Below are 12,982 nucleotides of genomic sequence, written 5' to 3'. Positions count from 1 at the left end.
TAAGCTGAAGTGATTGCTCTTCCCTGTTCTTAAACAACTGTGAGACCTCAGGGCTATGCGTTGTAGTCAGCAGGAATAGCATGCACTGAGAGAACTTAGTGAAGTGAGGTGCTCTTCGTACCTCTTCAGTGCTCCCTCCTGTCCTGGTGCCCCTTCAGAAAGCAGCACAGCAGTAAGTGCCACAGCCTGACTAGGAGTCCAGGTTTTGAGTCTGCCCTGAGAGCTGTTCCTGTGGGTCTGAGTTTTGGGTCTGCTCCGAAGCCCTTCCTGACAGCAGGTCCTTGCTGGTGCATCAATACGTATGGTAGTAAGAAGTCAGGAGATGTGGGTCATTTAGTGAAGAGTCAAAAGGTGTTTCACAAAGCAGATTTCTCATGTTTCCTAGGATGCTCCTGCATCCCAAAGAAGTGGAGGTGAGCAACAATTTCATAAACCAAGACTTCCTGCTACGAGGTTAGCCACAGCATTCCACTCACATCTACTCAGTTTTCAGGTTCCATTTCTCTCCTCTGCCTGTGCAGAGATAGGGTCTAGTGACCAGTGTACCAGAAATCCAAATGAGCACAGTTCTACTTCCAAACAAAAAGCAGGCTGAACGCCTCCTGTAGCGCCTCCCACAAGCCCCCACACAAGGTCCCCCAACACCACGAGGATCACAAAACAGGGGTTTTTAGAGCTACGTAAATAATTAAGTGTCCAATTAAGAATCGTCTGTGACGGGGCAGGAACGGCTGCAATCCCAGCAGTGTGATAGTGCTCCCTGAGGCCAGTGCATGCAGTGCTCACTGCTGGTTTTGGCTGAGCCCTCGCAGCAGAGCTGTCTCTGTGGGTAGCAGCCCCCTGGATGGATGCACTGCTCCAAGTTGGGAGGAGAGCCCTCACGTGGTGTTTACACACAAGGCCACACGGTACTGGGTTTAGCAGAGGGCTGACTGCTTTCAGGACTCTTGCCCAGACACATCTGATATGAGTTAAATCAAAAGTGGAAGGCACTAAATAAAACCAGGAACAGGATACAGCCTTTCACACCAAAAAGCTTTTCAAACTTTGCGTGTATGGAATCACTCCACTCAGTACTAAGAGACAGCTGTCTGCAAGGAACGTGGCATCCAGCAAGCAGCTTAAGCCAATATAGAACATTGCTCAAGCCATAGCAATCTACCCATTTTTGTTTGCTGGCTATTTACAGTCAGAGCTGTCTGACTGACAGAGATCATCAGCCAGAATAATTCCCTGCTGCAATTCATACTGTGAAATCATTTGCAGCATCACACCGACCTGAAAAACTGCCATTATTTCATATTATTTCAACTGTACTTAACTTGAGAAAACACTGAAAGGACCCACAAACACTGACATTTCACTGCTTCATTGCAAGGATGCTCATCCTCTTCTACACGAGGAGGCTGCACTGTATTTTGACTTCCTTTGTTGCACTTTTCTTTAGCCTTTTCTAAAGACTATTTATTTATTATTTATAAATTATTATATATTATTTATTTTGTTATGCAGTTCAGTCTCTTGGAGAAGTGCTGCTTGTTTTCATGGACAGCTCTAGAAAGCAGATCACTGCAGGATTCAGTTATGTGGTACCTGTATAGATGTCCTGTAAGGTCAGTATTTCTTATTGAGAACACTATCACAGATGATGGCATTGCATTCTGAATGGAAAAGCAGTAATAACAGTACTAACTGGAGAAGATTCTCCTGTTTTCTCACCCTTCCTTTTACTGCCGTTACTTACAAACTAGCCAGTTCTTTGTATAGCACCTGAGCACTAAAATCTTCTCTGATTTTACTGTTAGCAAACCTAAACATCCTGCACTAGAAAGTAATTTTAACCACAACATCTGAATTAATGAGTCTTCTTTCGTTAATGTGCTTTGGAAGAATCTCAGTCTGCAGTTGGTGGCAACTGAGAATAAATCTTAGTTCTAGCCTCAGAAATTCAATACTGCAGCAGTAATCAGTATCTTCACAGGTCAGCTAAGGAGAGAAAATGTGTATTTGGGAATGAAATAGCTCACACACTTCACACTTCAGCGTTTCTCTTCCCTTGCACAGTTAACTGCCTGAATCTCTAACTCTGCAGTTCTCAAAGTTTTTTCACTGTTTTCATGCAGAGAAAAGGAAAAACAAGATGGAAAGATGCCCTGTGTTTGACAGAAGCAAACAAACAGTTGTTGCAGACTTCCATGATACAGCAAAGGGAACCAAAATCTACAAAATGAATTTTTATTAAATGAAAGAAAATCTGTTTTGTGGGTCAAATATGAAATAGAATATACAAAAACTTTACATCAGATCTCTTTTCAAAGAAATTAAATCCTATCTAGACTGAAGTAGCACTCGTTCTTCCCAAGAACAACACAAATGGATGAATATGCTTCTTACGGCAGGACAGGATCACACAGTTTGCTGTGCTAAATTTCTGCTTACAGAGAAGAAAAGTTAAAAATCTAAACGGTGTCCCTAAAGAATCCAACTACTCCACAAAGCAACTTAAAAACATGACCTCTGATCATCATCTCAGAAGCAAATGACAAGTGAGTCAAGTGCAGAGTTCACAAAGCTTGCATATGATGTTCTCTGTTTCTATACAAATATAGACTGTTTTTTTTTTTTTTTAATTTTAAATTTTAAAAATCCTTTTATATTTGATAGCATTTGTTTGTGGAAAAGGATGATCAGTTCATCAGGTTCCTGCTGTACCACTCAAGCAATTCCATTTAGTTTACCTCATCCTGCTTTTTAGGATCGTTACCAATAAACCCCAGACTGCAGCGTTTTGAAAAGTTGCTGTATGCTGAAACACAGACCTTTGTATCACCGTCCTGCATACGGAGGTTCTGCAGAGCTCATAACATGTCTTTGGCATAGCACACCAAGTCCCATTTAATACTTTTTTTTTGCTTAAAAAAGTATATTTTCCTTTAGTAAAACACCTTAAAAACATCTATTTCTGATTTTGTAAAATAATGTGTCACCTCTTGTGTTGCTTTGCAAAATATACACACACGTTTTGGAAAAACATTGAGCACTGACATAAGGGACTCATCTGAAGTCTGATCTGCTTATGAGAAGTAAAATAATAAGAAATTCCATCTTCTGCATGAATGTCACATGAAGTCATTCAGTTCAGCTTCAAGTGCTGCTGCCATTTCGTCTGCTTCAGAACTGCTTCCTTCCTCATCTTCATTGCTGGATTCTTTACTGGATTCACTGGCAGCATCGTCTTCATCCAGTTTGCGCTTGTGGCCCCTGGAAGACACAGAGACAAAGCCCACGAATCAAGAACCAAGGCATCTGACTGCTTGTAACACAGACCACCGTTCTTGGTCAAAAAGAAAAGAACTAGGCCTAAGGACTCACGTTTTTTCAGCTCCAGACAAAAAAGAAAAGCACTTACTTTCACGTGGACAAACTACTGCCCCCACCGTTAATAACTGTTGTTGTTTCGTTCCAGCTGTGGGTGCAAAGTGCTGTTAATTTCATTTCTCCCATTCCTCTGAACAAGGAATGAAAACAAAGTTTAAAACAGTAAAAAAAAAACCAAAAAACAATTAATTTAACTTCTTCTCACATAACAAAAGAAAATGAAAGTCTGCCATGAGAATGAGAAACTAGCAGAATTCACTGTATTTTACCATATGATTATGAAATATCTAAGTACCTCCTAAGTTTGTGAAGATTAACTTAACTGCTCAACCACTCTCTCTGCACAGCTGCTCAACTTGCATGCTTCATTCTTCCTTGCTATGTCTCTCTGAAGCAGCACTGCAGGTCTGAACACCTTTCTGCATGTCTCCAGAGAATGAGCCACACTGCACAGGGAGGCTGTGGATTCTCCTTCTCTGGAGATGTTCAAGACCTGCCTGGATGCCGACCTGTGCGACCTGCTGTAGGGAACCTGCTTTGGCAGGGGTTGGACTCGATGATCTCTGGAGGTCCCTTCCAGCCCCTACAATTCTGTGATGCTGTGAAGCTGATGTGCACCATGCTCTGCCAGAAGAATCACATTCCTGGTTGTGAAAGATCTCCAAGGAAAATCTAACACCTCAACTGGGACAAAGCCATAAGCAGAAGAATTTGGATCTGTGGAACCCTAAAATCTCTTCTTCTCTTTGCCAAAACAGAATTTTATATCAGACATATACTTCTGGCAAAAATAAAGTTGAGATCTTGTACAGAATTCAAAATGAGCTGTAGAAATACCTCCAAAAATTACTCCTTGATCATTTGATCAAATTTCAGACAAATTTGCTCAAAGTGGGTCTCTCTTAAATATCCCTTCCAACATTAGGTAAGGTTTCATTAGGAGGAGAATGCATCCACTTGCTAGAATGAAAAATCAACAAAGTATCTTCAGCAAAAAAAGAGTAATGATTTAGCAAGGGCCGCTTTGTTTCTAAGAGTACAGACAAGAGTACATACAAGAGTATACAAGAGTATAGCAAGAAAGATCTTTGATAATTCTGACTTGAAATACGTATACCTAAAATAGACTGATAAAAAGATTAAAAGTCAAACTCATGAGCTTCCAAGCAAAACTGAAATACAAAGCAACTTCTACGCACACACAGACGTTCTTCTTGTCATTCTTCCAGAGCCATTAGCTCTCAGACCAGACTACTTGCTACCTGTAGGCCGGCTCAGTGACACCTGACCTTCCTCGTTTCACCTGATGGATCAGGGTGTGATGTCAGCAGCGGGTCTGAATCAAAATGCAGGAGAACAGCACTGTGTTCTCTGCCTTTCCATTGGGTTCCACTGGGCCCAAAAGATATGTTGCTGCTGCTGCTTACTGCTTACTTCCTCACAGTGATGTTAGATTTATTTTTCCTCCCGTACAGGGAAGGAAACAGGAACAAGTTTGCAGATGACACAAAACTTGAGGGGCAGCTGAGATACCAGAGTCACGATACCAGCCAGGGGGACTCAGGCTGAAGAACCGGGCTGACAGGAAGCTCCTGGAGTTACAAGAAAAGGTGCAGAACCCTACACGTGGGGAGGGACAGCCCAGGCATCAGACGTGCTGGGAGAGGGGCAGCTGGAAAGCAGCTTGGCAGGAAAGCACCTGGAGGGGCTGGTGGCACTGGCACAGAGCACTGCCCTCCTTACAGACTCTCAGAAGCTGTCTGGACATGATGCTGGGCAGCTTGCTGTAGGTGGTCCTGCTTGGAGCATGGAGTTGGACCAGATGACTTCCAGAGAGCCCTTCCGACTTCATTCAGTCTGTAATTCTGTGCTTTTGTGAGTGATAACCCTGCGAGGTGAGGCTGAAGCCCTGGTTTTCAATCTGGTGTCTGAATTCTTAAGGAAAAATGGGTTGAGGTGAAAGCACTTCCTGTGTATTTTGCTGTCTAAACTAAAACGTGCCAAGGGAGTTATGGGGCACTGAGTGCAGCTTAATACACAGGGAAAAGCAGCCTCTCAGGCATTGTAGTTGTTTCTATGGATCCTACATTAGAACCCTGCATTAGTGCACAGCTCAGATTAAGAAGCAGCCAGAGTAAAGACGCTCAGTTGGAAGAAATCTTAGTGCATTTCCATTAAATGTTATGCAAACGTATGGGGTTTGTGTTTTACCTGTTACATCATGATGATTTCAGCCTTGAGAGATACCACACAGTTCAGTTTTAGTCATTAATTACACTACTAGCTGGAGAAAAGCTAACTGCTGAATAAAGAAAGCAGAGCCTTACTCTGCAAAATCAGAAAATATTACTGTTGAACACGTAGTGAATTAGAAATACATGCTTGGTGCTGAGAGAGCAGTAAGATAAATAAAAACCCAGGAGGAATCTATAGAACAACGTTTGCAGTAGAAAACAATCACATTTATAACATTTCAGCTATGGAAACTGATTGAACCGGCTGAAAAATAGAATTCACTCTGACAGCACATACTGCAAGTCTGCAGGTATCCAACCCAATACCAAAGGAGCTGCAGGAAAACATCCAGTAACTCACTGCTAGTTCATTGCTCCTAAAAGAGAGGAGCTGTTTACTGAATAACCAAGTCAGAAGCCAGCAGGAAATGCAGCAACACCCCTTCCACTTAAATGTACTCCAGAGCAAATACATTTCAGGGAGGACAATCAACAAAAGGCAGCGGCCTGAAGTGCTCAGGGTGACTTGGCAATTCAAGAACGGGGTGCCCATCTACAAAAAGTCCTTCCAGAAAACCTTAAGGGAAAGTCCTGACCTGTTCCCCCCTCTCACCCAGCTGTATTGAGCAGCGCCTTCTGAAATACAAAAAAAACAAATGCCATCTGTTTTGTCACTTCTTGTTCTTTTGAAACAGAACAGCAGCTCTATTCTGCCCTAGACTTCCCCACTTAACAGAAAAAAATGTTAAAAAAACCAAAGAACACACAGGTACATGTTAATCCTCTGCTATAAAAAAGGAACAGTCTGAATGCTGCTTTTATTAAGATACAAAAACCTTTTGCTGTTTGTGTACTGTAAACTGCATCCTTGTGCATCCTAAGGATTTATATGCATGTACAGTGAAAACACATGCAGAGCTAACTTGGATAGAAATGTGCAAGGAGGACATCAATGGAACAATGCTGCGTTTTTTACTTGGGACTTCAGAAGACTGGTAGCAGATTAATCATTACTGTCTTAAGAGAAAAGCAGTATTTTCCCATATTTGTTAACAGAACAAACAATTTCAAACACGCATTCAAATTTTATGCCCACTCCTTGGCATTTCTAGTTTCTGTGACATGCTGCATAACAATTCTGAGTGGAAAAGTGATGCACATAAAGAATCCCTTCTCCATGTTTAGGGAGAACGATCCAGCAGCACGTTACAGGCTTCCATCAGCCTCATTTGCATTTTTAAAAGAAATTTTGATTGCCTGATATTAAACAGCAAGCAGAAGAACTGAGTGTCATTAACTTCATCGACAGACAAACTGTCCGTAAGACTTACAGCTGTAAATACCTGACAGCTCTGTGACTAATTTGTACCATTTACATTTCCAATGCATTACACATTTATCTGTTCTAACAGCCAGTCCTAAGAACCCCATCAGCTCTGTCATCCTAGCCTACAGCTTTCCTTCTCACAGCCAAGTTCGTCTCAAAGTCTTTGAAGCCATAATTCTAAAGCCTCTTCACTTTTTAAACCATATCAAAAGAAGCCTTTTTTTTTTTTTCATCTGAGACTTTTTATCTTTTTCATATCTGGGATGGGGAAATCATTTTAAAAAAAGAAAAAGAACTGCATTGTAGAAAAGCATTTAAATGAATTATCAACATACTGAAGTAAAATTTGGATGTAATTTGTGATGATATTAAAACAAGAAGCAGATGCAGTTGTACATACATAGAAGTTACCTACAGAAAAAATCTACAGAATGCTGGTGAGAAATTTACTTGGTGATATTGCAAATGCAGAGACAGGAACAGAAGACAAAACTAAGTTGTAATAGGGCATGGTACGTGTGTGTGAAAAATCCACCAGGAAAAAGTCTTCAAAATAAACACTTGTTCACTCCATCTATGAAAATGATCACTAAAATATGATTCCAAAATACAACTACAGGTCAAACAAAAATTCCTCTTTCATCATTTAATTATCAAATTTAGTTGTCTGAAAGAGCCATTGAGAACAAAGCAGTGAAAAGTAGTCCAGTGTCAGTTGCTTCTTCCCCTCCATGTCTGTTGTTTGTAATTTGTAGCTGAAAAAGAATAATAATGCTGGACTTTTTTCTTTATTAATGAAAAGCAGATTTTATCAGGCCTGTTTTGCATCTCAGTGGCATCCTTTTAAGAAATACAATGCAATATAAAAATAGAAACATCTAACAAGCAACACGAATGGAAGGGTAATGAAACCCTCATTTTCAATAAAACCAAAGAGAATCTTTTTTCTGTACCTTGTTTCAAACAACTGTAAAAGAGGTCATACCATAGAACCACAGAATGACTTGGGTTGGAAGGGACCAACCACAAATCCACGCTAGTATTTAAATAAGTCATCACTTGCACTCTTAAACTCCAAATGCCCACATCTTCCACTCCTACTTTGCTAAGCAGTGAACTTCTCAATCACTGACATGCAATTACAGCCCAGGCAGTATTGCTGTAAGACTATGCTGCCCAGGCATGCTTCTGAAATCCAGCATGAAAGGTCTGTGCTGGTTTCTGCACACACACGGTCCAGTGTTCTGCAAATTCCTGTAACACCAAGAAGGTGATGCCAAGTCCTGGAAAGAGACGGGAGTCTGACTGCCGCTCTGACTTCCACTCGGAGAAATGTACTGAGGTACCATGAACTGGAACTCATCTCAGCAAAACTGCTCTTTAACCAATTTTGAGGATGCCAGTCCAGTGCCTGGCTAACAAGATGAGAGGATGTGAGAGCTGAGAACATGTTAATTGAAAATCAATGCTGTGGGCATTAATATATTACATAGGGCAGGCGAGATGATTACGCTTTCATTCAGATGTTCCAAGCTGTGCTTGAAATAGCTTTTTCTTGACATGAGACACATCGTGTTTTATGCATGGTTGTAGTAGTAAGCAATTGCCTACAGCAGACCTATAAAACATAAGGCTCAGGTACAACCTGAGGCAATTTATCTCGTGCACCTGTGCAAGCATACTGAACTGTCCTGGCACAGCAGGCTGCCAAGCACATGGCTGAGCACAGCGAGCAGCGTCAGCTCCATTTTCACAGACTGGAGCCTATGTCTGTACCTCACCCTAATGCTATCACAGCAAAGACAACGCTTAGCAACACAGGAAAAACATTTCATGAACTCTTCCAGCATTCTCTGCAGCACTACATGATGAACCAGCAACCTGACACAGAGAAAAAAGCACAGGAGACGTTTATTGCATAGCACCGGGATGCAAGGAGGAATCGTGGAGTCGGATCTCACCCAACACCACTCTGTCAGTGCTGCTCACAAAGATGTCAGAGGAAGCCCACCAATTCCAACCAACAGCTGGATGACTTTGAACTTACCAACAGTGCACTGTGATCCAATTCACTGCTGTTGTAGCAATCCCAGAGGTAAAAAAAAAACTATTCTGAAAACTTCTAAAACTGTTTTAACAGCAGCTTTCCAGATCTGTGAAATACACGTGCTAATGTATGCCTGAAACGAAGTTTTTAAAGACAGAAAATCATAGAGAGTATAAAAGAATTTCAGGAATTATAATGATACATCAGTCGGAAGGCTTTGTAAATGTCACTAATATGGTCCATTGGCATGGCAGTGTTTTCCTGATGGTTGGGCCAATCTAGGAAAATCTCGTAACTCCCCCTCCACTGAAAATTGTTATTTCTTCACAATTTAATGTTTGTTCAGGTTATCTAACACACCGAACTAATAATAATAATTACACTGAATAAAGCAGAACTGGAAAGCTGGATCTACAGTTTTGCTCACCCTGTGAAATCACAGATGAGTAAACTATACCTATTCTCCATTATTTCATCAACTCCAAATTACTTGAAAATGATTCACGCAGTTGTTATAAGGAAATGATATAAAACTCACAACGTGGATTATTTCTTCCAAAGACAAACGAAAGCTTTCTATCACGTAACTGGCCCGTGTCATTACTTTGCAGAAGACAACAGAAAATTAAATACCCTGCTAAGTATGTGGAAAGCAGACTGCTACGTGACACTGCTGAGATGGAAAATGCTCGGATGCATTCTGGCGTGTAATCTCTCAATCTTATTCTAAAGTAACAGAAGCAGAATGATCTGCTCACTTTTCCTGAACAACCTCTTTCTAGACTGACTGCATTTGAAATGAAACCTCCCAACGTGGGAATCAGCCAATATTCAGGAAAAAAAAAGCACATCAGTCAAAATATGAGTACTTTAAAAAACTGAAGCAGACCTTTGTTATTTGATCCAAGTTCTCTCCCCAGCTTTATCTAGTTTGCAAACATTACTGTTTTGACAACAAATGTAATCAACTTGTGCTGCTAAACCAGTACTGGAAGTAGTCTGTATGCATGCACAAATATATAAAGCCCAGAGTCTTGTGCCACTCCAAGTTTCGTCACAGGAAACACTGAAGGAGGCAGGCAGTGAGGTCTCACAGCGTGATGAAGGATAGCCCTGCATGTTTATCTCTAATGATTAGAGATCTAAATGTGAGCGACTGCTTTTAAAAAAGGTAGCATAGAATAAAGCAAACAATTGGAAAAAAGTGTGAGATGTTTGAGCAAATGAGAATGTCCAGAAGCGTACACTGAAATACAAATTTTTATATGAAAAAGCACCTGATTCCTCTGGGGAAATAAAATGTCCTTCATTTTTTGTTTTCAAAGCAACACACTGAATATGAGGTGGAATACTTGCATCAAAGTAACAGAGAACACCTTAAGTTTAAAGATCAAATAATGCAAAGTCATGGTTAGAATTCTCCTTTCCTGTGATCTCACTTGGGTTTGTTCTGCCACCCAGACACTGAGGAGGAAACAAATTAGGTACCACTTGGCATCTTAATAACTGAACTCCTAACAGCTTATGACTCAGCAACTCGCAATAACCAGGGCCACTGCAAGTAGGATTTGGTGCCATTGGCTTAAATAATCATTTTGTGGATTTCATAAAAACTGAATAATGGTGTAGAGTTTTGTTAATTGAGGTTATATTGTAAATGTCAATTGAGGTTAATTAAACCTTAAGTTATATCTCAAGCTGCTGATTTTTTTTCCTGTACTTTGTAAAAAGTTCAATTATTACTGCTGTATCTCTATGGAGAGATAGGAACAACTTTGGGACGCAAAGATATTTTGAAGGAAGCATGGGAAATGCCTCTCTGTGAAAGAAATCTCTGCACAGAAGAAAAACGTGAAAAAGAGGAAGAAAACACTCTTCAAATGCACATGAAGTGATTGTTTACTCCTGTAAGAAGAATCACAACATTTTCCTTTGTACCTGACACGTTAAGTTCTATTTGAAAAACAGAGATGGACAAGCAGAAAATAAATGGCAGCTTACCTGCTTGACTGAACTGAATTTTTGTTGCTTGCAATTGCTAAATCTAAGTTTGTATTCCTTTTCTCACTGATTCAGCAGCTTTTTAAATTAGATATTCACAGATTACTTTAACATGTATGTTACTATGCATATGTTATGGGCGAAACTAGTTTACAGAGAATGCTAAGATGATTTTGTCAAAGTTTTTAACTCTAACTTTTACTTTCACTTTGTTTGTCATTGTTTTAAACAAATTACTGAGTTTAAATTGCAAATAGCTGAACATTGCATTATTTTAGAATGTTCATTCAATAAATAATGGCTGAAGGGCATCAACTAAAGATAACACAAAACACATTACCCACTCTGTATGGATAACAGAGCCATCTCAATGGGTGCACAGAAAAGACTTAAAATGTTGCTCTCGGTCCAAGGCAGGAACACGTGCATGCTCCCACCATGTAAGTATTCTGCTTCATGAAATGAAGATCCATTTCTACTAGCTTGCTCCTGACGAGAAAGGGAATCCTTCATCCTCCACATAACTGATGCTGGGCAGTCCCCGAATTTATTGTGTCTGCTGCCTGCCTAGCAGTGTGGTGAACCAGTTAATTTCTCCAACAGCAACAGAGCACAAGTTACCCACTCTTGCTATGTCAGAGTTAGCAGTTAGTTTTCAATGAGTAGGCCAGCTTAAGTACTTACTTATGTAGATGCTGCACCATGAGAGCTGTTACAAGTTGATGTTAGGGATGTGAGAGTGATGGTCCCTGGCAATGAGCTGCTAGACTTGTTCTTTGCTATCATCCTACTGGAATGCTTGTTCAACTAGTAGCTCTGTTTCTTTATCAGAAAAAATCTATCGCCCCCAAGGGCAAGGTATGCTACAGACGACTCAACACTTTCCTTCCCTCCATCTCTTCCTCACTCAAATTTACCTGCGCTGCCACATAATTTTTGCTTTATTTATTGACAGAAGTTTCACACAATAAATCTTTTCTCCCTGTAATAAAATTCATTTGGGAAGATTTTGTTTTGGACATAAAACAGCTGTGAAATACAAAGCTACAAAACATGGATCCTAGAAAATAATTTATCCCCATAAAAAGTTATATTTAAAGTTAACATATTACTTCAGACATTCCTTCAAGATGTTTTAGAAAAGCCAGTAAATTACAAGATGAAAGGCAGAAAGTCAATATACAGTGGAAAAAAATTTAAACATAAATTTGTTAAAAACTTGGGCTAGAAATTGTTGGCTTTCCATTGGAAAAAAAAAAAAAAAAGAGGGAAGCAGTGCCAAAGCTTGTTTTACAAATATAAATAAATTGAATTCAATTTGTAGAAGAGCTGCATCACTTTTCCATCATTTTTTAAAGACCTGTGTAAATGATATACACAGCCATCCATCAGTTAGATGAACAGCCATTGTCAGTTTGCTGATGGTACAAAGCTGGAATGAGTGGCTGGCATACCAGAAGGCTGAACTGCCATGCAGTGAGATTTAGGCAGGCAGAATTGGTACAGAGGAACTTTCTGAGGTTCAGCAAGGACAAATGCAGAGTCCTACACCTGTGGAGGAAGAACTGCATGCATCAGTACAGGACAGGGAATGATCTGCTGGCCTCTACTCTGTCCTGGTGAGATCAATTCCTGAAAAAAGACAGGGATCTTCCAGAGAGTCCAGTGGAGGACCAGAAAGAGGCACGGAGCATCTCCAGTACGAGGAGAAGCTGAGAGACCTGGGACTCTTGAGTCTGGAGAAAAGAAAGCTGAGAGGGGACCTCATCAGTGTTCATAAATATCTTAAGTGAGAGTCAGATGGACAGGGTCAGGTTCTTTTCAGTGACAGGACAAGGGGCGATGGGCAAAAACTGGAACACAGGAAGTTCCATACAAATGAGCTGCCCAGGAAGATCATGGAGTCTCTTTTTCTAGAGATATTCATATTTCCACTGGTTGCTTTCCTGTGCAACCTACAGAAGGAATGTGCTTTAGCAAGGAAGGTTGGGATGA

The 12,982-nt window shown here is 40.5% G+C and overlaps 1 protein-coding gene across 1 annotated transcript in view; it reads right to left on the bottom strand.

The window, feature by feature from the left end:
- Positions 1–2,219: 2,219 nt before the first annotated feature.
- Positions 2,220–12,982, bottom strand: part of CTDP1 (CTD phosphatase subunit 1) — a 100,534-nt gene continuing 89,771 nt past the window's right edge. The window contains exon 13 of the mRNA XM_042839943.1: positions 2,220–3,261. Within this exon, the coding sequence (XP_042695877.1) occupies positions 3,120–3,261 (142 nt within the window). The 3' untranslated portion in view covers positions 2,220–3,119. The remainder of the gene's footprint in view (positions 3,262–12,982) is intronic.

This window comes from Centrocercus urophasianus, unplaced genomic scaffold (assembly GCF_019232065.1).
Source record: "Centrocercus urophasianus isolate 14NV4802_14NV808 unplaced genomic scaffold, USGS_Curo_1.0 seq_11, whole genome shotgun sequence".
Classification (NCBI taxonomy): Eukaryota; Metazoa; Chordata; class Aves; order Galliformes; family Phasianidae; genus Centrocercus; species Centrocercus urophasianus.
This window is presented reverse-complemented; position numbering and strand designations above follow the sequence as displayed.